Below are 27,365 nucleotides of genomic sequence, written 5' to 3'. Positions count from 1 at the left end.
TAGCTGCTGCTGTAGAAATACAGATTTATGTGGATAATAAAAGAAAAATTGTCCCATTTTTCTGGATGACGATTTTTTTATACAGTCGTGTGACTCTATACATTACCTGGAGTCCAGGCACAAAAAAGTCAGACCAGTCGCCTCTATCTGTTTTTAAAAAAGGATGAGCTATGGCGACTTGCTGGATGAATGATCTGTAGGAAGATCGATCTTGTGTGAGCCCAGATAGATCCACCAGGGTCTTCTGCTGGACCGATCTCTATGTACTGTACAGTGGGGAAAAAAAGTATTTAGTCAGCCACCAATTGTGCAAGTTCTCCCACTTAGAAAGATGAGAGAGGCCTGTAATTGACATCATAGGTAGACCACAACTGTGAGAGACAAAATGAGAAAACAATTCCAGAAAATCACCTTGTCTGATTTGGCAAGATTTATTTTTCAAATTATGGTGGAAAATAAGTATTTGGTCACTAACAAAAGTTCACCTCAATATTTTGTTATATATCCTTTGTTGGCAATGACAGAGGTCAAATGTTTCCTGTAAGTCTTCACAAGGTTGCCACACACTGTTGGTGATATGTTGGCCCATTCCTCCGTGCAGATCTCCTCTAGAGCAGTGATGTTTTGGGCCTGTCGCTGGGCAACACAGACTTTCAAATCTCTCCAAAGGTTTTCTATGGGGTTGACATCTGGACACTGGCTAGGCCACTCCAGGACCTTCATATGCTTCTTACGAAGCCACTCCTTTGTTGCCCTGGTGGTGTGCTTGGGATCATTATCATGCTGAAAGACCCATCCACGTTTCATCTTCATTGCCCTTGCTGATGGAAGGAGGTTTGGATGCAAAATCTCACGATACATGACCTCATTCATTCTTTCATGTACACGGATCAGTCGTCCTGGTCCCTTGCAGAGAAACAGCCCCAAAGCAGGATGTTGCCACCCCCATGCTTCATAGTAGGTATGGTGTTCTTTGGATGCAACTCAGCATTTTGTCTCCTCCAAACACAACAAGTTTTGTTTCTACCAGACAGTTCTACTTTGGTTTCATCAGACCATTTGACATTCTCCCAATACTCTTCTGAATAATCCAAATGCTTTCTAGCAAACTTCAGACGAGCCCGGACATGTACTGGCTTAAGCAGGGGGACATTTCTCACACTGTAGGATCTGAGTCCCTGGTGGCGTAGTGTGTTACTGATGGTAGCCTTTGCTATGGTGGTCCCAGCTCATTCGCTAGGTCACCCGTGTGGTTCTGGGATTTTTGCTCACTGTTCTTGTGATCATTTTGACCCCACAGGGTGAGATCTCGTGTGGAGCCCTCAATCGAGGGAGATTATCAGTGGTCTTGTATGTCTTCTATTTTCTTATTATTGCTCCCACAGTTGATTTCATCACACCAAGCTGCTTGCCTATTGCAGATTCAGTCTTCCCAGCCTGGTCCAGGGTTGCAATTTTGTTTCTGGTGTCCTTCGACAGCTCTTTGGTCTTCACCATAGTGGAGTTTGGAGTGTGACTGTTTGAGGTTGTGGACAGGTGTCTTTTATACTGATAACAAGTTCAAACAGGTGCCATTACTACAGGTAATGAGTGGAGGACAGAGGAGCCTCTTAAAGAAGAAGTTACAGGTCTGTGAGAGCCAGAAATCTTGCATGTTTTTAGGTGACCAAATACTTATTTTCCACCGTAATTTCCAAAATAAATCTTGCCAAATCAGACAAGGTGATTTTCTGGATTTGTTTTCTCATTTTGACTCTCATAGTTGTGGTCTACCTATGATGTTAATTACAGGCCTCGCTCATCTTTTTAAGTGGGAGAACTTGCACAAATGGTGGCTGACTAAATACTTTTTTCCCCACTGTATATCTAACGTCTTTGTGTTTTCTTACTACAGAACCACGGTTTTGACATCTGATCCTTTTGTCCATCATAACTATTCTTCACCTGGAAACTTCAAAGTTTCCCTTCTTGTTACTGCTTATCTCCATGATGCCAATTACCAAAGACACCCTGAGAGAAAGATCGGGAACTTCACGGCCATGTTAACCTTGCAAGGTACATGTTGTTGGGGGTCTCTTGATCTTGGTTCTCTTGGCAGATCTTGTTCTCACTAATGAGGGATATATTGTGGAGGGGGATCGGCTCTCTGTGCGCTGATATGGTTATGTCCTGGGCTTGTAGTTATACACAGAAACCCATCTGATGAAGCTGAGCAGTAGTGTAAAGCATGGCGAAGGGTCAGAGCAGCAGCAGAAAGGTGGCAACACACATTAGATGAATGTTAGGGGTACTTCACACTAAGCGAGATCGCTGATGCGTCACCGATTTTGTGACGCATCAGCGATCTCGTTAGCGATCTAGCTGTGTGTGGCACACATCAGCGACCGGCCCCCCGCCATTTTTTGATCATTGGTCTCCCGCTGGCCAGCATGCATCGCTACGTGTGGCAGCGGGAGACCAACGATCAGCGAGCTCCCAGCGCTGTAAGCAGACGCTGGGAGCTGGTATCTAAGGTAAATAGTGGGTAACTAAGCGCGCGCATCCCTTAGTTACCCGCTGTGTACCCTGGATACTAGCGTGCTCGCGCTGGGAGCAGGTATCCAAGGTAAACAGCGGGTTACACGTACTATTGCTCTATTAAGGCTCCTTTGTCTTTGTTATACTGGACCTAACACTACTACGTCCTTGGTCTGTAGAGAAAGTTACCTCTGTTGTTCTTTTTGTTTCCAGATGTTATAAGCAGTATTGCCATAACTGGCCCTAGAGAGACCACAACCAGGCAGAATATCAGCAGATCCCTGCACATCTTTGGAAGGTAAGTGTGAGTTGAGGGGGTTGTCAACCTTTAGGGACAGTTCTTTTTTTCCTATGTATTTTTGGCAATATTTTTATTTTTTTGCACTTTCATTAAAATTTTGCACTCTTGAGATCTATAGCTTCTTTGTTGCACTGTCTATTGCTGGCTGTAGAATGGGTTAACTCAGAATTTGTCATTCTGATGTTCATTGGGAGAATTTCTAACTCCTTTACCTGTGTTTTCTGAGCTCCTCTTGGTTGATTTATGACGACATCAATGTTGAATGTGCAGAAACTATTCCTTTGGGGATCTGCTCCGGGGCAGTTTAGATTTCACATTTCTGGCTTTAGGCTTAGTTAGTTCTCCGGCTGTGCAGAGGCGTCTAGGGCATCGTAGGAACGCTCCACGGCTACTGCTAGTTGTGTTGATAGGATCAGGGGTCTGCAATCCGCTTAGTTACCAACCTCTCTGGTTTCCTGGTGGCTTAGCCTGTTCCTGTCATCCTCCTCGGTGACCCATTCATAACAGGTTACTTTTTTAAACCAAGCACAGGGGAAAAAATTAAGGAATCTGTGACATCGGTTGCCATGCCCGCCGATGCCCATCAGCAGCGGCACCCGCCGCAGCCTCTCCTCACCTGCACTCCTCCATCCGCGTGCTCTCCCGCCCTGTCTTCCGTTCTGCTGTGGCCACGCGCCCCGGCCTTCGGTCGCGGGCGCGCGCCTGGCCGCTCTCTTCATCTGGCGGTGGGCGTCACTGAAGGGCAGGGCTTGAGACGCACTTCCTGACAGTAAGGTATTTCAGGCGTCCTCCCTATGGTATAGTTCCTCTATAGCGCTCTTATCTGGTGTCCGTCCTTGTTGCTGTTTTCTCGCCATCCTCCCTGTCTGCCTCGGTCTCCTCCTGTCCGTACATCCCACTCTGTGTTCTCCCTGTCTACCGTCTGGTGTACGTATCCCCTGGTCCGTCTCCTTCCTTTCCTGGGGTTCCGGTCCTCTGCCCGTCCTTTGATTCATTACCCCCTGGGGTTCCTCTTCTGCTGTCTCTCGCCTTCTGTGCCCTTCTCCTGCTGCCCCTACGGGTATTGCTGCCCGTTTCCTTCCTCCTCTGATACCCTCTGCTCTGGTACCCTTGACGCTGTCCGTTATCCCTGTCCTGTCTTTTGCCTTGCTTGTCCTTCAAGCCGTCCCTCTTGGTACCGGCTGTCGCGGTTCTGACCTCTGTGGTCTTGCCCCTAACGGTCCCTTTACAGGGGTAGGTCATCACCTGGCGCGCTCGGCCCAGGGGCTCCAGATCCGCGACCCAGAGTGTCCACTCTCGGACGTAGCCTGCTCCTAAGCATCACAGAATCACTCAATTCTGAGGGAAAAAATTATGGAATCATGAAAAACAAACCAACAAAAAAACACTCCAACACATCACTAGTATTTTGCTGCACCACCTCTGGCTTTTATAACAGCTTGCAGTCTCTGAGGCATGGACTTAATTGAGTGTCAAACAGTACTCTTCATCAATCTGGCTCCAACTTTCTCTGATTGCTGTTGCCAGATCAGCTTTGCAGGTTGGAGCCTTGTCATGGACCATTTTCTTCAACTTCCACCAAAGATTTTGAATTGGATTGAGATCCGGACTATTTGCAGGCCATGACATTGACCTTATGTGTCATTTTTTCAAGGAATGTTTTCACAGCTTTTGCTCTATGGCAGGATGCATTATCATCTTGAAAAATGATTTCATCATCCCCAAACATCCTTTCAATTGATGGGATAAGAAAAGTGTCCAAAATATCACCATAAATTTGTGCATTTATTGAAGATGTAATGACAGCCATCTCCCCAGTGCCTTTACCTGACATGCAGCCCCGTATCATCAATGACTGTGGAAATTTGCGTGTTCTCTTCAGGCAGTCATCTTTATAAATCTCATTGGCACCAAACAAAAGTTCCAGCATCATCACCTTGCCCAATGCAGATTCGCGATTCATCACTAAATATGACTTTCATCCAGTCATCCACAGTCCACGATTGCTTTTCCTTAGCCATTGTAACCTTGTTTTTTTCTGTTTAGGTGTTAATGATGGGTTTCGTTTAGCTTTTCTGTATGTAAATTCCATTTCCTTTCTTACAGTTCGGTCACAGACGTTGACTCCAGTTTCCTCCCATTCGTTCCTCATTGCTTTTGTTGTGCATTTGCTGTGCATTTGCTGTTTTGGAGACATATTGCTTTAAGTTTCCAGTCTTGACACTTTGATGTCTACCAGTATGTTTGCCTTTAACAACCTTCTCATGTTGTTTGTATTTGGTCTAGATTTTAGACACAGCTGACTCTGAACAACCAACATCTTTTGCAACATTGCATGATGATTTACCCTCTTTTAAGAGTTTGATAATCCTCTCATTTGTTTCAATTGACATCTCTTGTGTTGGAGCCATGATTCATGTCAGTCCACTTGGTGCAACATCTCTCCAAGGTATGATCACGCGTTTTTAGATGCAGACTAACGAGCAGATCTAATTTGATGCAGGTGTTAGTTTTGAGAATGAAAATTTGCAGGGTGATTCCATAATTTTTTCCTCAGAATTGAGTGATTCCATAATTTTTTCCCTATGCTTGGTCAAAAAAAGTAACCATTACTGACTACCACATTTTTTGCTCTTGATTTCTTTTAGTATTTCTTAAAGCCATAAAGTTGCCATTTGAATTGACTTTAGTTTTGTGCCATATCTGTGATCTGCTTTTTTTCTACAAAATTAAACAACTGAATGAACATCCTCCAAGGCCGGTGATTCCATAATTTTTGCCAGGGGTTGTATTATGACTTGGTTTTGTAGATATTATTCACTGGCAGCAATCAAAGATCTTACAAATGGTAGAAATTAGATCACAAAGTATATTAGAAATCTGCAGAACATTTTACATTGAGTCTGGTACATACAGTACGTGTATGGGGAGAAGAGAAAATTCTGATTACACCCACTGCTGTCTGACAAAGTGCAAGTCCTGGCATCCAAACACTTCAGATACTCATGTCTTACTGTGCAACACAACATGGAGAAAAGTATTGGATCTCATAGACTTCAGGATTGTTATTTAGTCTCATTGTCCTCAGTGTATAACATCCGGCCCCTCGCCCCCGGTGTATAACATCCAACCCCCGGTATATAACATCCGGCCCCTCGTCTCCAGTGTATAACATCCGTTCCCTCGCCCCGGTGTATAACATCCTGCCCCTCATCTCCAGTGTATAACATCTGTCCCCTCGCCCCGGTGTATAACATCCTGCCTCTAGTCTCCGGTGTATAACATCTGGCCCCTCGCCCCTGGTGCGTAACATCTGGCCACCAGTGTATAACATCCTGTCCCTCGTCTCCGGTGTATAACATTCTGCCCCTCGCCTCCGGTGAGTAACATCCGGCACCTCATCTCTGGTGTATAACATCCTGCCCCACGCCCTCAGTGTATTACATCTTGCCCCTGGTGCGTAACATCTGGCCACCGGTGTATAACATCTGACCCCTCACACCCGGTGAGTAACATCTTGCCCCTCGTCTCTGGTGTATAACATCCTGCCCGTCGTCTCCAGTGTATAACATCCTAACATCCAGCCCCTCGTCTTCGGTGTATAACATCCTGCACATCGTCTCCGGTGTATAACATCCGGCCCCTCATCTCTGGTGTATAACTTCCTGCCCCATGCCCTCAGTGTATAATATCTTGCCCCTGTGTATAACATCTGACCCCTCACACCCAAGCATAACATTCGGCCCTTCACCCCAGGTGTATAACGTCCGACCCCTCTCTAACATCCGGCACCCGTTTTATGACATCCGGCCCCCCGCTCCCGTTTTACAACATTTGGCCCCTTGCCCCAGTTGTGTAACATCCGTCCCCTCACCCTCGGTCTTTAACTTCCGACCCCTCGCCCCAGTATATAGCATCCGGTACCCATTGTATGACATCCGGCCCCCCGCACCCATTGTATAACATCCGGCCCCTCGCCCCAGTTATATAACATCTGACCCTCGACCCTGGTGTGTAACATCCACCTTTTCCCCGGTGTATAAAGTCCAGGCCCTCTGCCTGCATTATATAACATCTGGCCCATCTGCCCCTGGTGTTTAACATCTGATCCCTCACCCCTGGTGTATAACATCCAGTCCCCGGTGTATAACATCTGGCCCCTGGCCCCCGGTGTGTAACATCCAGCCCCCTGCCATGCAGTCTGCCTTTACTAACCTGTGACAGGATGGCTGGTGGTCCAGAACTCACTGATACCAGCGTGGTCCTGTAGTAGGAGCCACCGGTGTAACAAGTCTGTTCCTGACATTTCTTCCTTCTAAGTATTCCCCTATCACCTGTGAGTGATATTATTGAGAAGTGAAGGAAACCGCAACAACTCAGCCACGAAGTGGAGACCCCGTAACGTTACAGAGCGGGGGGGGGCGAGTGCTGAGGAGCAGAGGACAGAAAAATAACCAACATTTTACTGACTCCATAATGCAGAGTCCAGACCCCCTCTGATATTAATATCAGCACCTCCTCCGGGAGCTTCATGACTGAGCAGCTACATGCAGCCGTACATCACCAAGCACAATGCCGAACGTCAGATAAAGTGGTATAAAGCCGCCACCATTGGACTGTGAAACAGTGGAAATGTGTTGTGTGCAGTGACAAATCTACTCTGTCTGGAATCTAATGGATGAGTCTGGGTTTGGAGAATGTGAGGAGAACATTACCTACCTGACCACATTGTGCCAGATGTACAGTTTGGTGTAGGAGGATACCGCCATAGGCTTGTTTTTCTGGGGTCGACCTCGGTCCTTCCGTTCAACTGAAAGGAAAAGTTAAAGGAAGCGATTACTGTCACAGCTCAGTACACAGTGATCGTGTTGTGACCAATTCCCCGCCACCATTACTGACAGCGTGCTCTGCAGCGTGCGTGTGCAGCATATGCATACAGAGCAGGCTGTCAGTCATTGTACAGAGCAGTGCTTACTGCATAGAGAGCGGTGACTGTAACCACTCCATGCTGCCCCTATGACTGGGAGCAAGCGGCTGCAGGGATAATAGAACTTCACTTTCTCCCTGTAGCTATGATTCAGTAAACCCGCCAGACATAAGCGCTATTTACCTGCAGATTAACCCTATATCTTTGGCCCGCAGCCCCCAATGCCCCTCTTAGCAGCTCAGCCCTGTTCTGCAAAAGCCAGCTTCTACACCATGACAAAAAATCAATTCTCCACCCTTCTGCCAAGATCACACCTCACCACTTGTGACTTCGACCCACTCCCATCCCACCTCATCCCTAACTTGGCCACAGTCTTCATCCCATCTCTAACACACCTTTTCAACCTTTCACTTACAAATGGTGTATTTCCCTCCTCCTTCAAACATGCCTCAATCACACCCATCCTCAAAAAGCCCTCCCTTGACCCATCCTCTGTGTCTAACTTTCGCCCGATATCTCTTCTCCCTTATGCCTCAAAACTACTGGAACAGCATGTATATCTTGAACTGTCCTCCCACCTCTCCTCCTGTTCCCTCTTTGACCGGTCACAATCTGGCTTCCGACCGCATCACTCAACTGAAACTGCCCTAACTAAAGTCACTAACGACTTACTAACCGCCAAGTGCAAGCGACACTACTCTGTCCTCCTTCTCCTGGACCTGTCCTCTGCCTTCGACACCGTGGTCCATTCCCTCCTGCTACAGATTCTCTCATCTCTTGGCATCACAGACTTGGCCCTATCCTGGATCTCGTCATATCTAACAGATCGAACATTCAGTGTCTCCCTCTCACACACCACCACCTCCTCACCTCGCCCCCTGTCTGTAGGTGTTCCTCAAGGCTCTGTCCTAAGACCCCTACTATTCTCCATCTACACCTTCGGCTTGGGACAGCTCATAGAATCCCACGGTTTGCAGTATCACCTCTACGCTGATGACACGCAGATCTACCTATCTGGACCCAACCTCACCTCCTTACTGATCGAAATCCCACAATGTCTGTCTGCTATCTCAGCCTTCTTCTCTGCTCGCTTTCTCAAACTGAACATGGACAAAACAGAATTCATCATCTTTCCCCCATCTCACTCTACCCCTCCACCAGATCTATCCATCAACGTCAATGGCTGTTCTCTTTTCCTAGTCCCGCACGCTCGGTGCCTTGGGGTGATCCTCGACTCTGCGCTCTCTTTCAAACCACATATCCAAGCCCTTGCCTCCTCCTGCCACCTCAAACTCAAAAATATCTCCCGGATCCGCTCATTCCTCAACCACGAAACCACAAAAACACTAGTGCATGCTTTTATCATCTCCCGCCTCGACTACTGCAACCTCCTCCTCTCAGGCCTCCCCTCTAGCACTCTGGCACCAGTCCAGTCCATCCTACACTCTGCTGCCCGACTAATCCACCTGTCTCCCCGCTACACCCCAGCCTCCCCCCTATGCCAGGCCCTTCACTGGCTTCCTATTGCCCAGAGGCTCCAATTCAAAACCCTAACCATGACATACAAAGCCATCCACAACCTGTCTGCTCCATACATCCGTGACATGGTCTCCAGGTACCTACCCGCACGCAACCTTCGATCATCTCAAGATCTCCTTCTCTACTCTCCCCTTATCTCTTCTTTCTACAACCGCATACAAGACTTCTCCCGTGCTTCCCCCATACTCTGGAAGTCTCTGCCGCAACACATCAGACTCTCACCATCAACGGAAACTTTCAAGAAGAACCTGAAGACGCACCTGTTCCAACAAGCCTACAGCCTGCAATAATCCTCGGTCTACTGAACCACCGCATGACCTGCTCTACCCTCTCCTACTGTATCCTCACCCATCCCTGTAGACTGTGAGCCCTTGCGGGCAGGGTCCTCTCTCCTTATGTACTTGTGTGTCCCTTGTCTTACACATGTTTATTATACTTGTCTATATTTCCCCTTTTCACATGTAAAGCGCCATGGAATAAATGGCGCTATATAAATGCACAATAATAATAATATCTTAAGGTAAATAGCTTTTCTGGAGGTGAGAAGTTTCCTTTAAGGCCATGTTCACACATAGCATTTTTTTATTGCAAATTTAAGCTGTGTTTTACAGTACCAACAACATGCATGAGATTTCAGAAATCTCATGCACACACATTGTTTTTTTCCTGACTGAATTGGAAAACTGCTGCGTTTTAGAAATCTGTAGCATGTCGCAGGTATAGGCTTTTTCTGCAAAAACCTCTGAAAGTTGCATCTTGTTTTTTTGGGAGGGGCACTAAACTTTATCAGCATGCTCAAGAAACAAATGTACACGATAAAATAGCAGCAAATACGCAGTAAAAAGGGCAGCATAACCTGCTTTTTGTAGGTTCTTTACTGCCAAGAGAGCAGGTTTTGCCTGCAGAAAAAAAAGCACCGTTTGAACGCAGCCTAATAGTTCATCATAGCTAGACATTTTGGTCAATTGCAGCCTTCATTTTTGTGAGCAGAGTTTGGGGAAGACCCTTTTCTGTTCCCCATGACTGTGTCCCGGTGCACAAATGTCATAAAGGCATAGTTAGGGAGTTTGGCATGGAAGAACATGACTGGCCGACCTCAGCCCCATCTGACACATTTGGAGTAAACTAGAACAGAGATTGTGAGCCCGACCTCTCCAATATCAGGGTCCGACCTCACGAATGCTCTTCTGGATGAAGGGGCAAAAATTCCCACAGACGCCTCCAATATCTTGTAGAAATCCTGTCCTGTAGAGTGAGAGCCATTTTATCATCAAAGGAGGCACCAACTCCATATTAATGCTCATGGATCATGATTGTGAGGTGATAATGGCTGGTGGTAAAGAGAGGGTGTACTGTGCACAATACTATTCTCCTTCTCCATCCAGCGTATGTACTGCAGATGGACTGGAGTTACCGGTTCAATCTGTCATGTACACAAAGAAGCGACATTATCAGCTCATAGTGTGGACTATAGCAACATGGAATACTGGTAGAGGATGTATCACATGACGGCCATTTTAATTTCTTGATGCGTCCTCTATCGTTCAGCCGTGAATTATAATACTGATTATGGAAGAGATCTGCAATGTTCGGACATGGCCTTATGCTGCGGATGTCACCGCTAAGGTTCATTACAGAGTATGAAATGTTCTGCAGGCCAGCTACATTTCCACAATGTTACTGCAGATTTTTCTCTATAAGGCCATGTTCACACGGTCAGTATTTGGTGAGTTTTTTACCTCAGTATTTGTAAGCCAAAACCAGGAATGGGTGATAAATACAGAAGTGCTGATGTGTTTTTATTAGGCCACGTTCACACGGTCAGTATTTGGTCAGTTTTTTACCTCAGTGTCTGTAAGCCAAAACCAGGAATGAAACAATCAGAGGAAAAGTATAACAGAAACACGTCAGCACTTCTGTATTTATCACCCACTCCTGGTTTTGACTTACAAATACTGAGGTAAAAAACTGACCAAATACTGAACGTGTGAACATGGCCTAATAGAAGCACATCACCACTTCTGTATTTATCTCCCACTCCTGGTTTTGACTTACAAATACTGAGGTCAAAAAACTCACCAAACACTCAGTGTGTGCACGTGGCCTGAAAAGCCACTCCATTTTCATTGTGGAAATGTAAAGCCACATGCACACAGTGAATATTTGGTGAGGTTTTTTTTTACCTCAGATGAAACCTGAGTACACACGAGGAGAACCTACAAACTCCTTGCAGATGTCATCCTTGGTGGGATTAGTACCGGAAACCCCAGTGCTGCAATGCAACAGTGCTAACCACTGAGCCACTGTGCTAACCACTGAGTCACCCTGCTGCTCTGTTTTTTTAACATTTTTTTTCAAATACAGTTTCCTATGTTAAGAATTGCAATGTATCTGTAAAAATCGGATGGTATATGGGTGACCCGTATGGGTTATGATGTTTTTTGCACACCTATAGATTTGAATGGGGGAGTCTCATCTGAAACATAGAAGAAACTAGTGCAGTTTTTTCATGTGGACATTTCGTCCGGCTAAAAAAATCTGTAATCTGAAAAACCTATTGTTCTAACTGCTGTCATTAGTCCGTGGCCACCGTCCCGGAGCGCTGCATATCTCCTGCTCCCTGTGGCATCGCCAGCTCCATGTAGGCTTCATATTGTCATGCATGGCGTTGCTGTGGCTTTCTCTTTAGAAGCGGTGCAGAGGATGCAGCAGAGGAGGTGCGCAGGGCTCTGGTATAGCAGACACCGATTTGGTCACTGGACCAGTGTCCTACTAATCTTTTTTCTGTACTCTAGTGCATGACATATGTTGACACTTGTTTGGTCTCGTTCTTGCTTATTGTGCCATTTTAAGAGCCGGCGTGTGGGCCATACCTGGCACTGCATGCCTTGTATATAATAATCAGTATATACCGCTGCTGCGCGCCGTGAGAGGATTGTTTTATGTCACACGCACACAGCCTGACAGAAGAGGAAGGAAGAAGTAAAGGCCACAGATGAAATGTCACACTTCCAGATTTGCAGGTCTCATGGCCTCTACGCACAGGTGACACTGTTGTAAAAATGACTGGAAGCACCTGAATTCTGTAAAGAAATGCTATGACAGGGACAGTCATCTGCTTACTCTGCTCTCCCTCCATTTTTAGGCTCTTGACGTATATACCTCCATCGAAGAGCTATGAAGTATGCCACTCTTTAGGTGCATTCCGATGTATCCGCCAGAAGACCCCAATCACAGAGACAGACCTTTTTATACCATTAAAGCAAATAGTGCAGACCACTGCTAAGAAAAAAATGGGTATATTGACAGATTCCCACCCGGGGTATGCCAAATTAAATTAACTAAAGATACGCCAAGTGTGTACATCCGGCGCATGTATTGTGAAGTCATACCCCGTGGGTTGTGCGACCTCAGGGTACAAGTGTGCACTCACTATATGTGACTGCAGGCTTGTGAATCCTCACGGTGTGTGCACTACATGCTGTGAGGATTCTCCCACGCTGGGCGTGTGACCACAAGTAGGTGATTTGCATCCTTCCGGCCACATTCCGACTAGACTGTGCCCGGCATTGCTCAATACACTTGCACTGAGTGAGGCTGCGCACATCTAGTCTGCATGTGACCGCATGTATGCAAATCACATACTTGTGGTCACACGCCCAGCGCGGGAGAATCCTCACAGCACCCTAAGGCTGGATAACCCCTTTAAGAGGCATGCGGCTCATAATAAATTTGGCACCTCTGTCAGCTGCTGTCAGAAATGTACTCAAGTCAGGCACTGTTGTAATTCATGCCACTTTTGTGGGGTAAATTATGATGAATTTGTCGGATGCGCTCTGACCGCTTTTCAAAAAGTTGTCAGAAATTGATGACAATTTTGCGACATTTCAAACAGTTTTACATCAGAATTCTTCACGATTGTTTTTAAAATCGAGGTCACAGATTAGAAATAACGTGTGAACAGATCCCTATATGTGCGATAAAGTAATATCCTGACCCTGATACCGCGGCTGATGGAATAAAGCATGAGCATAACTCCTCCATCCCCTGTCGGTCTACGGGAGATAACAGAGGACTGCGCACTTTCCAGAGAGTCCGATAGAGAATGAATAGAGCAATGACACATGTGCCGCCACCGCTCCAATGCAGCAGGTCAGAGCCCCATTCTCAGGATTGATAGGGGCCCCCAAAAAGTCAGCAAGTTGTCACCTATTCTTTGGATAGGTAATCACTTTTGATATGGTAAATAACCCTTTAAGTGCTAACATCAGCTAAAACTTTGCATACACATAAAAGCAATCCTTAAAGGTAACCGTCGTTTTAATTTTTATTTCATAAACCAATAGTGTGAAATCAATGAAAATAAAACAAAAGAATTGTAATATATCTTATCAGAGAAATCTGCTTCTTTTTCCTCCTGGACTGATCTTTCACTTTCAATTCATGTGTAAAATCTGTATTCATTGAAGTCAGATTTCTCCATTACTGAGATAGGAGGTGACAGTTGGTGCCTATAAGACTCTATGGAGGAGGAGGAGCTAGCGGACTACACAGACTTTCTGCTGAAGTGACTGGTACAGTTCTCAATAGAATTCCTATCTCAGTAATGCGAAACTCCGATGACAGATTTTCCTTGTGAATTGAGAATATTTAGAATGACTGATCAGTCCGGGAGGAGAAAGAAGCAGATTTCTCTGATAAGATATATTACAAAGTTTCTTATTTTCATGCAAATTATTGATTTATGGGAGGAAAAAAAAAATTCAACAATGATGACCCTAGGTCCTCCAAAATGTTTCCCTACCTCTCTCCTTAGTTTATACATTTGGTGAAACCATATCATAAATAAACAAATTGTACCATTTTGTGTATGCAGCTCCTATGAAAAGCTATGCGTGCCCATGGTTACAGACTACAAACAAACCCTGTGTTGTCGGATGCCGCTTTTATGTGTAACCACAGACAGTAGAGTCAGCTGCAACTGGGTAACACATGACTACAGTCTGTCCATGGAAACACATCCGTCTGCATAGGAGCTGTGCGCACAGAACGGGAGAGTGTTTTTATTCAAGATTAACTGGGAAAATACTTACATTGGAATTTTAAACGCATCAGAGTAACAAAATAAGACTCCAACTGTACAACCGTCCTTTAAAGGGGTTGTCTTCTTTAAAGGGACGTGATTGACATGTAATAGATGACATCGCCCTTCATCTTTCAGCCCCCCTCTGACAGTCTGCTGGCTCATCAAGTCCGACTGTGTCTCTCTGGATGGAGAGGAGTGCCACCCGTTGGTGATAAATGGAACTGCCGTCATTATCAAACATCATTTCAGATATGCCGGACGGTATTGCTTGAGCGTAAAAGCCCAGAATGAAGTCAGCAAGTTATTAGGACATCAGAGCATCACGGTCACCAATGAAGGTAGGAAAGGGGCAATAAATGGATAATGCATTCACATACATGTTAATATCATACCCTAGTGGATCGATATACATATATGATATCCGTGCTGTCTACAAATAATCAGTTCGTCATCAAGTATGTAGCTTTTAAAGTTTGAGAACGGTCATTGCTCTTTTAACATAACCCCTTCCTGCCCTGAGCCTTGCATTTAATGCATATTTAGGCTGTGTGCCCACGTAGCGGTTTTTACGCGTTTCCGCAGCGTTTTTAAACACACGTTTCTGCCGCGGAAACGCTTAAAAAAAAGCATTCCATGCAATTGTAATGGAAAACGCACATGTTGTGCCAATGGTGCGTTTTTTACCGCTGCAGAATCGCTTAGTGGTAAAAAACGCAGCATGCTCATTAATTTTGCGGAATCGCTCGCGATTCCGCATACCATCCATTATGTGGGCAAAAACGCATGGGAAAACGCATGTCAAAACGCTTGACAATCGCGTCAAAAACGTGTGTCAAAAACCGCATGCGTTTTCCTTGGCAAGGGCATGCGTTTCTGCTCAGGAAAAAATCGCGTGAAAAACGCGACGTGGGCACATAGCCTTGGTGCGTGAAACTATCAGGAGCTGAATGAGACCCATCAGCTGAGGCGTCGGCTGTAACGTACAGCTGGCATTTTGTTGCACTCACTAGGATCATCGGCCCAGCCCCCTTTATCCTCTTGAATGCCATAGCCGTTTCCTTCCCTTAACCCGACCACCAGGGTGCCCATGGGTTTTACATGACAGCTAAGGCTACTTTCACACTTGCGTTTTTTTGCGCTGTGCTGCGTCCGCTCGCAGTGCAAACGTGCATAAAAACCGCATCATGCGTTTTTAATGCGTTTTCTTGTTTTTTGAGCATGGTTTTTACCTAAAAACGCATGCGTTTTTAAACGCTGATGCGCGCATGACCATGCGCACGTCAGCGCTCCCATAGACTTTAATGTGTTTTTGGGTGCATTCTGTGCGCATGCGTTTTTTTGAGACAGGTCGGACGCACAAAAAACGCAACAGGTTGCATTTTGTGCGCCTTGGCGCACACTACAAAAAAACGCATGCGCATACAAACGCGTACAAACGCATGACAATGCGCACCCATGTTAAATATAGGGGAAAAAACGCATGCGCCTGTTTGCGCAAAAACGCAGCGCAAAAAAACGCAAGTGTGAAACCAGCCTAAGGGTCTAATAAAGACATACTGGTGTGCCATCTTTTTTTTAGGGCTTGTAAAGACATATTTTCGGTCTGAGTGCAATCCGCCAAGACATCCGTGCTCGTGTCCAATTTTTTTTTTTTGCATAGAGTTTGTGCGGGTAAAAAAAAATCTCAACGTACCCAATTTGCATCCAATGTTGGGATCGCACTCGGCCATGGAAGTCAATGAGTCAGTGGGAAAAAAAAAAATCGGACTGCACTCAGACGGTCTTCTTCCTGAAGCGACTACACTGGCGGTTTTACCATGGTTTTTGCGATGGCTTTGCCACTGGCATCTTTTTTCTATAATTAAAACTAGCGAGCAGATTCCTATCCCGAAGAATGCAACTTCTTTTAACCATTTCATGGTTCCTGAACCCTGAGGCGGATAAAAGAAGTAACAAAAGACGTGCTGTGCATTATGCTTATTTTTGTGGCGGTTTCGCAGTGCTTTTTCAGGCGGATTCCAGGCCGCAGTATTTGCATGTGCTTGTAATCTAAGTATCATCATAGAGCGGTCTGTTCTACCTCCACGCTTTTTTCCTTCAGGTGTGCACCCAGTCTGGTTTGTGCTCCCATGTTGTGCTTTCATTGCCATCGCCATTGGCTTCATCTTCTATACTTTATTCCGAGCCGGCAGTCACAGCCCTCATCAGAAGTCGTTGGTGGAGGTAAGTTCCTGGGTCATTATTAGATGTTGTTGGAGATCTCGCATAGAGGACATTAGTCCTGTTTTATGTCCAAGCTGTCAGATGATGGGATCTACATGGTGCAGATATTAACACAGAGAAGATCTCTAACACCAGCATTAGCCACCAAGGAAAGTCTAAGGTACTATAAATGGCTGTATGTATCATACAGCGCCCCCCAAACAGGGGCTACCAACGCCCTGTGTATGGCCAGTCTGCTAACATAATAATGGACATAATACTGCTAGAGCTTGAGACTAAATTAATCCCTTCATGCCGCAGCCAATTTCCGTTTTTTTCGTTTTGTTTTTTTTTTCCTCCCCCTTGATCTAAGAGCCATAACGCTGTTTATTTTTCCGTCCACATAGTCATATGAGGGCTTGTTTTTTTGTGTGGGTTGAATTGTACTTTTGAATGACACCATTTACTTTGTCATAGAACGCACTGGAATTCGGGCAAAAAAATAAAAATGCGTCAAAATTGCAAAAAAGTGCAGTTTCTGAATATTTTTTTTTTATTTGCCATCTTCACTATGTGATTCTCTAGGTCAGTACGACTGCACAGATGCCAAACATGTACAGTATAGGTTTCTTTTTTTTTTTTTTTATTTAAGTGGTAAAAAAAAAAAAATTCGGAAATCTGTAAAAAAAAAAAAAAAAAAAAAAAAATTGTTTGCTTATGTCGCCATTTTCCGAAACCCGTAGCACTTTCATTTTTAGGGATCTATCTGTGTAAGGATTTTTATGTTTTGTGGTCTAAGCTGCCCTTTTTAGCGATACCATTCTGGGGTAGATACGATGTTCTGATTGCCTCTTATTGCATTTTATTGCAATGTTGTGACAGCCCCCCCCCCAAAAAAAAAATGTCATTCTGGCGTTTCAATTCTCTTTCTTGTTACGCCGTTTGCCAATCGTTTTAATATATCTTATATTCTGATCGGACTTTTCTGAATTCAGCTATGCCAAATATGTCTATTTTCTATTTTTTTTTATTTACTTTATTATTAATAGGGCATAAGGGGGGGTTATTTGAATTTTTTAAAAAAAAATTTTCATATTTTTACAAACATTGTTTTCCCACGTTTCACTGTACTTGTTAGTCCCCTCATGTGACTTGAAGCTGCGATCATACGATCGCTTGTACTATACATATCAGTGCAACAGCTGATGGCTGAATAACACAGCCATCATGTGCCGAAAAAGATGCTGGCTCGGCTTGCAAATCCGCATCAAAGCACAGCCCCCCGGCAAGCAGGAGGTCAGGGTGCAGGAGAGTGTTGCACTTGGGTAAAAGTCATGATTTCTCCTAATTTAGACCATGTTCCCACATATCGAAACGCTTTTTTTTTCTAGTGCTTTTTATCTTCAGATTTCTTCACCAAAACACACACGAGCAGTCTGCTCTGTTATTGCATTTTTGCTGTGTTTTTTATGCGTTTTGTTCAATTTAAAATGTGGGTTTTTTAGTCCAGAATTGCTGCAAATCTTCTCCTAACAATACAAAAAAAACTTTTTTTATGTGTTATTTTTCAGCCTCCTCCTAGAAGCATAAAGTGGAAAAAAGCACAAAAAACACGCAGTTCAACAGCGTCTTTAAATACACAGGTTTTCTTGAAATTACAGCCACTTTGCTCGATCTGTTAAATACAGCAAATTTTCAGCACAGAAAATAAATGCAGCTTTACTCTATGTGGGAACACGGCCTTAGATTTTGTGTAGTTCTTAAAAGGGTCGCTACGTTTTTGCTCACCATCTGTAACTTGTGACCATGGGGACATCTGCTCCATACAAATGATGATGAAAATAATACAAGGGTGTTAGGTATACATCAATGGCTGATAATGTGTTTTTTTTTATTGTACGTTGCATGCATTTCACAAATGGTGACAAAAATATAGGCACGACATCTTGGCCAATTTACCACTTTCCAGTCAAATTTTTAAAGAGAATCTGTCACCAGGTTTTTGCCACCTAGTTTGAGATTAACATAAGGCCGGCATCACACTAGAGAGGAATACGGACTAGTGCTATGCTATAAAAAAAAATATCGCACTCGGACCAATGTTAACCTATGGCGCAGCTGCCATCATCTGTTTTTTTCTTGTGTCTATTATACACGCGAGTGAAATCGCAGCATGCTGTGATTTGCACTGTATCTCGGCCGAGACTCGCCAATGCAAGTCTATGTGTGCAAGAAAAAAACGGACCACTAGTCACTGATTCAGTGTAGACTCCCAGCCTGACCTGCTATGAATTCGGCAGGGTGGGAAAATGAACTAACCCTAACCGTAACCCTAAGGTACCCTAACCCTAACCCTAACCCTAAAATGAACTGTCATTTTCCCACGCTCAAGAGTTTACCTTGGGTCAGGCTGGGAGGCTGCACTGATGTCACTGATGCTGCTGCCGGCATCGTCTCATTTATTCTTCAGTGGTATACAGCCGGGGCGGTAGCATTAGTACCGCTCCCAGTTGTGAACTATTTAACACCCAGATATGGATTACTGGGTGTGACTTTTCGGCGGACAGGTATGGTATATTGTTGCTTTTTTACATTTAATTTTTTACAGGAGATCGAGGGCATCGTTTGGATTTAGCAGAACAACAAAAGATGGCAAAATTGTGTGTTCTTTTATTTCATTAAAATACTTTATTCTGCCTGTGTGTGTGTTTACTTAACCCTTGACAAACTTTAGGATTAGTAATGGATAGGTGTTTTATTGACACCTGTCCATTACTAAACCAGGCTTAATGTCACCTTACAATACAAAGGTGACATTAGCCCCTTGTTACCCCATATGCCACTGCTACAGGGCAGTGGGAAGAAAGAGACTAAGTGCCGGGAATTGGCGCATCTTACAGATGTGCCTTTTCTGGGGTGGCTGGGGGCAGATTTTTTTTTAGTTAGGGGGGGCCAATAACCATGGTCCCTCTCTAGGCTATGAATATCTGCCCTCAGGCACTGGGTTTACCTCTCTGGTGCAGAAAATTGTGCGGGAGCCCACACCAGTTTATTCCATGAATACATTCTTTTAGGAAATACTGTACATACAGGTCCAAAATCTTACACATACATAGTACTAACATTATTAGACACTAACACATATAAATCTAACTGTTCTACATGGGTTTACTGTATGCAAACCATGTCACCTATCCTGTCGGTTCTGCAATGACTTTACAGAAGCCGACAAATGAATTAATGGCTATTCTGCTTTCTATCTCTGTATGAAATATAAAGACATACTATGTGTGTATGTGTGTATATATATATATATATATATATATATGTACATATATATATATACAGTATATGTGTTATATATATATATATGTACATATATATCGTTTTAACGACTATTTAAGGCCATGGAGCAGTTAAATCTCCATTTTGCAAGTGTGCGAGAAAATAGCGGAATACGTATGTCACACGGATACTTAGATGAGAGGAAATTGCATCCTCACATTGCAAACTGATTACGTACAGATCACCGTTCAGAGACCATTTGTGCGATCCTCAGCCGTCAAAATCGGACCGATTTTTTGTTTTGTTGTTAGAATGGAGAGATGAATGAATGCATGAAAAAACAACCTGCTGTGACCTCAGGACCATCGGAGAATGCAAGTGATGAGGTCACTGTGTCAGAGCTTGAACGGCCGTGACCTCATCACATGCATTCTCCAACGGTTCTGAGGTCACAGCAGGTCAGTTTTTCATTCATTCATTCTCCACTGCTCGCACAGATCGCGGCAGAGCAGGGGAGAATGGATGAATGCCGGCTTCAGCACCAACCCCCGGGGACAGCGGCTTACAGTAGCACTACTTCCCTGGTGGCCATCCGTGTCCACGTGTGCGGCACATTTTGCGGCCCGTGTGTCCAGGTGAAAACGGACATATCTGCGTGTTTTGCAAAACACAGACACACGGTCTGTGAAAACACACTGACATGAACATAGCAAAGGTTTTTTTTTCACCTTTTTTTTTCGGAAAATCAAAGAATAGGGAAATATTGATCTGAGTAGATGTACGAATTGCCAACAATGGTTTCATCACTGGTGCCTAATAGCTTATATTTCCTTGTGCATATCCTCCCGAATCCCGCTATTACTGTATCTCAAAACAATAGAGACCCGAGAAAGTGGCTCAGTCCTGTGCGTTGTGCCTGCGCTGCCATGTATGAACATGATGTGTATGTGAACTGTGACTTAGGAGGCGGTGAATAACCCCTTGGTGTTGGAACCGGAACATGTCATCGTCTGAAGAGAGAAAATATTTCATTATGTACAATCACGAAACATACAGTAAGTCAATAGGTGGGGAGAATGGGTACGTGCCCTGATACACCCCTAACAAACAGGAAATCCCGGCATGTCTTGTGGCTGTCGAACAGCCGCGAGACATGCAGCCGTGGGGACTGGAACATAATATACGAGCACACCGAAGTCACTCAGTTAGCACTCGAGCATGCTCAGATAACACACTACTCCCGACCATTGACCATCTCTGCTCAGTATAACAGCCACGACTCGCTATTACCTGTAAACCCTATCTGCTTTGTTTGTCTGCGGGGTCCCTCCATTCTGCAATCGGAAAGACCTCCGACTACGGGAAATAAAACAAAATGAGCTCCAATGCTCAGATCCTACACATACATTGAAGAGAATTACTGGCACGAGATACAATTTGGTGGCTTTTTATCCGTCCCCGTCCTTTGTTGCGCCCCGTAGACGTGCCCCCTGTGGTTTTCAGGACATGTTGTTTCTAGAGGACATTCTGGCTTTGCCGATAATTACTGATGTTTCATGAGCCGACGCTGTACTGATATTCTTGGCTGCAGATGAAGGCAGGTACAATACCTAGCATCACGCTTTTCGGGGGAAATGAATGAGAAGGACATTTCACAGGAGCAGAAGCTAATTTACACTCCCGGTGTGATGTGCCGAGGAGATGGGGGTCTGCAAAGAAAGGACTTTTGTACGGACGTATAGAAAGCAGCAGGAATTAAATTAAAGTGGGATGACGTCAGTCTCCTCCAGGCAACAAAGCAACAAAGAAAACACAAAAAGATGAAATGTATATCTGGAATATGAAAGCCAGTATACATAGCATTGTTCATGGTGGCAAAGTGAGGGCATCGCTGCAGGTGACACGTTATACTCTCTTACATGGGACTGCAATATATTTTATACTGGGTCTACAATTAATTAGTATAGATTGTGGGGTTAGATTATGATGACGTGCACCCATATATGTGACTACATACGGGGCGGCCTGGTAGGAATATATATATATATTATTCCTGAACCTCGAAATTGCAACACCAAGAAGGAAAACTCGTGAGATTCTAGAAATCACATGATGGATACACATGGTAATGATAGGCAAATGCAACCGAAATTTTGAAAACATCTCCATTTATTTAGTATGGAAGATGAGGGCCATGTGCATCAGTTCTCGCATTTACAGCCATGGCTTCTTCCACTGAGTCGTCAGAGGAATGTTCTGCTACATTGAATGTACTTAGCTGAATCATAAAGATCCACTGCTGGCAGCTCCTGAGTTATGGCCGACCAACGATGTCCCAGATGTGCTTGATGAGAGACAACTCCGGAGACGCTGCAGGACATGGGAGCACGTTTAGGCCACGCAGGATACTCACAGTAACACAAGAAAAATGTTCAAAAACAGCTTCTGGGACACCTTGGAGAAATGGCTTTACCATATATATATATATATATATATACACACATGTTCACTCCTTTTTTTTCTGTTATTTCTCATTACTACACAAAATTTTATTTATGAACAGTTATGGTGATCTCTTTGCCTGTGTGGTTTCGACGGGTTGTTGGCGACATCTGGTGAAAATTTTCATGTCAATAGCACTTTTAGAAATAGATTTACTTATAAAATTGGTGGCGTGTTCAATTTGCTGCATATACTATAAATACATGTATATAAAAGCTGCAGGGAATGTTATCCTACATCTCTCATAGGGAAAAAGGTCCCCATTCACATGCCTGCCGATTTCAGCAGTAGTGGCCGGCCAAATAATGTGTGTGGGCTTCCCGACTCTTCCCTAAGAGATGATGTTGGGAGGAAAAAAGGATCTGGGCTGGTTGAACATCAGCGGCTGATAATTTCTATCTCTGGTAGACAAGCCACCAGAGATGTCTGTCTGTGTCTCCCCAATTGGGGACACCGGAGATCTCTGCCAAGCATTCCTGTGTATGGGGAAGTCGCGAGAGATAGCTGAATGATATGTAAAGCAGAAATGATGAGGGTTCGGAACTTGTGGCTATTGACAATAAGCAATCTCCAAACATTTCATTTTTGAGGATCAGATTGGAAACTGCTGAGGCTTGTAAGACTATTCAGGTTGTGGGCACATTGCAGCAGCCATCTGATGACCACCATGACTAGACGTAGTATTAAAGACAGTGTATATCTCCGACCAAAAAGGTTGAGCGCCCCTGATTTAGCGACTTCTTATCACTAGTAATAGTTTTTTTTTTTGTTTGTTTTTTTTTTTTACTCCTCTCCCTCACTCATAAGAATAAAAATAAATTGCTTGTCTGGACAACCCGTTTTTGGGTCAATCTCACCCTCCTGGCATTCAGTGTCCTAGTACGGACCACTATGTGTGGACCTGCTGCGGGTCTCCTGACCCGAACTCACCAGCCTCATGTATGCCCATGGGGAAGTTGAGTTTCGGTCAGGAGACATGAAGCCTTCTGTGCTTTGACCACAATTTTTGGAGGTGTGAAACCATCGTCGGGTATCATTCAGATGTCGCTTTGTCATGCGTGAAAAAAACACTTATTTTCATAAGTGTTTCGGATCAGATTTTCATCAGTGTTTGGTCAGTTTGTCTGTTTTTGTCTTCAGTTTTCTCCAGATCCGAGAAAAACTATGATTATTCTGATCTGAGTGGCATCAGTCTTTCTTGGACGTGGAGAGAAGAGAAAAAAAAAAGGTTCTTCACCTTCACCATTCTGTCAGTCCATGAAAATCGGACCTCGCTTGATTGTCATCTGAGTGCAGTTGGATTTTTTTTTCACAGACCCATAGACTTGCATTACTGATTTTCATCCGACAATCAGATCAAAATCGGACACATGTCAGATTTTTTTCCGTGGAAAAAATAGTACATGTTCACAGCCCCGTAGAATATCATAGGTACAAGTGCGATCCGTGAAAACGACAGCACTCGTTTGAGAAAATCGATTGTGTGCATGAGCCCTTACAAGTTAAAAAAAGGACAGCACATGGATTCACAAACTGTATCCGTCTGTGATTTTCATAGATCCATAGACTTGTATGAATGATTTTGATCCTTGATGGGTATCAAAAATGGATAGATCTCGAGACTCCTAGTTCCTGTAAAAAACCCAGACATGTGAACATCCCCATAGACTGAATTGGGAACGTGTTCTATCAGCGAAGAACGTGGATAGGTCACGTAGTTGAAAAAACAACTTCTGAATGGGAGATCACCCATGTTCCCACCATGGTAGATGCTAACTAGTCTGCTTTGGTTCCACCAAAGAGCACCCATACCTCAGCTTATTAGACTGCCATGATACAACTGTCTTTAATAGCTTTGCACCCAGAACATTTGTGTCAAAATTTATCCCTGTTCCCAGTCACTTCTGTTGTAAATGTAGGTTCCGCAATGTTCATTATCGTCTGGAGGACTTTCCAATCAACCACCATTCTTCCAATCCTTGTCGTTTCCTAAGTGGTACATATGGCCCATATGTGATGACTAGAGTTGAGCGAAACGGGTTGAAAAAATTCAAAAGTCGCCGACTGTTGGCAAAGTCGGGTTTCATGAAACGAAACCCGACCCTAGGATGAGGTCGGCCACGAGGTCGGCGACTTACGCGCCAAAGTCGCGTTTCAAAAGTTTGTTTTGCGCTCTTTTTCAGCCAATCAGGATCCACGGACACTGTGGGCAACGTGATGACATAGGCACGGGTCACCACCATCTTTCAGAAGGGCATGCAAGTGATCGGCTTGCTTTGGTGGGCGTCATAGGGGGTATAAAAGGGCGTGCACGCCGACCGCCATGTTACTCATGCTGATCTCAGAATAGAGAGAGCTGCTGCTGCTGCTGATTTTGTAGGGAGAGCGTTAGGCAGGGAAGAAGACACCAAAAACTGCTTCTGCTGCTAGCGATTTTGCCTGTACAACACACCAGTCACTGTGCAGTGCAAGGGGAGGCTATATAGTGGTGTATCAGTGGTGTTGGTTGTTGGGCTGCCTTCTAAGGCTTCCTGACTTTCCTGCATTGCTGTTTACCCACTGCTCCGCAAACTGCTTTTTTAAAAGCAATCCCAATTTTTTTTAATGTCCTGCTGAGAAGAAGAAAAAAAAACTGCTTCTGCTGCTAGCGATTTTGCCTGTACAACACACCAGTCACTGTGCAGTGCAAGGGGAGGCTATATAGTGGTGTATCAGTGGTGTTGGTTGTTGGGCTGCCTTCTAAGGCTTCCTGACATTCCTGCATTGCTGTTTACCCACTGCTCCGCAAACTGCTTTTTTAAAAGCAATCCCAATTTTTTTTTTTGTCCTGCTGAGAAGAAGAAAAAAAAACTGCTTCTGCTGCTAGCGATTTTGCCTGTACAACACACCAGTCACTGTGCAGTGCAAGGGGAGGCTATATAGTGGTGTATCAGTGGTGTTGGTTGTTGGGCTGCCTTCTAAGGCTTCCTGACATTCCTGCATTGCTGTTTACCCACTGCTCCGCAAAGTGCTTTTTTAAAAGCAATCACAATTTTTTTTTTTGTCCTGCTGAGAAGAAGAAAAAAAAACTGCTTCTGCTGCTAGCGATTTTGCCTGTACAACACACCAGTCACTGTGCAGTGCAAGGGGAGGCTATATAGTGGTGTATCAGTGGTGTTGGTTGTTGGGCTGCCTTCTAAGGCTTCCTGACATTCCTGCATTGCTGTTGACCCACTGCTCCGCAAACTGCTTTTTTAAAAGCAATCACAATTTTTTTTTTTGTCCTGCTGAGGAGAAGAAAAAAAAACTGCTTCTGCTGCTAGCGATTTTGCCTGTACAACACACCAGTCACTGTGCAGTGCAAGGGGAGGCTATATAGTGGTGTATCAGTGGTGTTGGTTGTTGGGCTGCCTTCTAAGGCTTCCTGACATTCCTGCATTGCTGTTTACCCACTGCTCCGCAAACTGCTTTTTTAAAAGCAATCACAATTTTTTTTTTTTGTCCTTCTGAGGTACTGAGCGTGCATTTTTTCACACCATACAGCGGTGTACGCTCCTCACACAGTACCGTGTAACGGCTGTTATCACAGCCACAGTGAAGCTATCAGTGAGTCACTCTGTGAGAATAAGTCGAGGACATGTTCCGTTCTTACAGACCTGCACTCTAGGGAGATTCCAATTCTGCCCAATTCTACATACACCTTGTAGTTTGTGATACACTAGCCAATTTCTGCCTGTGACAGCGCTCAGATATTCAGTGGGCCTCACACAATCCATAAGTGTCCAGTGTCCACAAGTGTGTGCAGAAATTAAAAATCTCCCTTATCCTCTAGTCACTTTGGTCACAGCTCTGCCATCGAGCCTGTGACAGAGCGCTCAGATACTCAGTGGGCCTCACACAATCCATAAGTGTCCAGTGTCCACAAGTGTGTGCAGAAATTAAAAATCTCCCTTATCCTCTAGTCACTTTGGTCACAGCTCTGCCATCGAGCCTGTGACAGAGCGCTCAGATATTCAGTGGGCCTCACACAATCCATAAGTGTCCAGTGTCCACAAGTGTGTGCAAAAATTAAAAATCTCCCTTATCCTCTAGTCACTTTGGTCACAGCTCTGCCATCGAGCCTGTGACAGAGCGCTCAGATACTCAGTGGGCCTCACACAATCCATAAGTGTCCAGTGTCCACAAGTGTGTGCAGAAATTAAAAATCTCCCTTATCCTCTAGTCACTTTGGTCACAGCTCTGCCATCGAGCCTGTGACAGAGCGCTCAGATACTCAGTGGGCCTCACACAATCCATAAGTGTCCAGTGTCCACAAGTGTGTGCAGAAATTAAAAATCTCCCTTATCCTCTAGTCACTTTGGTCACAGCTCTGCCATCGAGCCTGTGACAGAGCGCTCAGATACTCAGTGGGCCTCACACAATCCATAAGTGTCCAGTGTCCACAAGTGTGTGCAGAAATTAAAAATCTCCCTTATCCTCTAGTCACTTTGGTCACAGCTCTGCCATCGAGCCTGTGACAGAGCACTCAGATACTCAGTGGGCCTCACACAATCCATAAGTGTCCAGTGTCCACAAGTGTGTGCAGAAATTAAAAATCTCCCTTATCCTCTAGTCACTTTGGTCACAGCTCTGCCATCGAGCCTGTGATAGAGCGCTCAGATACTCAGTGGGCCTCACACAATCCATAAGTGTCCAGTGTCCACAAGTGTGTGCAGAAATTAAAAATCTCCCTTATCCTCTAGTCACTTTGGTCACAGCTCTGCCATCGAGCCTGTGACAGAGCGCTCAGATACTCAGTGGGCCTCACACAATCCATAAGTGTCCAGTGTCCACAAGTGTGTGCAGAAATTAAAAATCTCCCTTATCCTCTAGTCACTTTGGTCACACCTCTGCCATCGAGCCTGTGACAGAGCGCTCAGATACTCAGTGGGCCTCACACAATCCATAAGTGTCCAGTGTCCACAAGTGTGTGCAGAAATTAAAAATCTCCCTTATCCTCTAGTGACTTTGGTCACAGCTCTGCCATC

The 27,365-nt window shown here is 44.7% G+C and overlaps 1 protein-coding gene across 2 annotated transcripts in view; it reads left to right on the top strand.

The window, feature by feature from the left end:
- TMEM130 (transmembrane protein 130) overlaps positions 1–27,365 on the top strand; it is a 52,275-nt gene that overhangs the window by 11,767 nt on the left and 13,143 nt on the right. Inside the window, exons 5-9 of one of the 2 annotated variants that reach the window (XM_073543088.1) lie at positions 1,895–2,055; positions 2,731–2,815; positions 12,430–12,606; positions 14,506–14,708; positions 16,472–16,593. In XM_073543088.1, coding sequence (XP_073399189.1) covers positions 1,895–2,055; positions 2,731–2,815; positions 12,430–12,606; positions 14,506–14,708; positions 16,472–16,593 — 748 coding nt within the window. The remainder of the gene's footprint in view (positions 1–1,894; positions 2,056–2,730; positions 2,816–12,429; positions 12,607–14,505; positions 14,709–16,471; positions 16,594–27,365) is intronic. The other variant, XM_073543089.1, reaches the window with a different exon arrangement.

This window comes from Dendrobates tinctorius, unplaced genomic scaffold, assembly GCF_039654945.1.
Source record: "Dendrobates tinctorius isolate UK_male_01 unplaced genomic scaffold, ASM3965494v1 ptg000129l, whole genome shotgun sequence".
Taxonomy (NCBI): Eukaryota; Metazoa; Chordata; class Amphibia; order Anura; family Dendrobatidae; genus Dendrobates; species Dendrobates tinctorius.
Note: the sequence above shows the minus strand (reverse complement) of the source record. Positions and strands in the feature narration are given on the sequence as shown.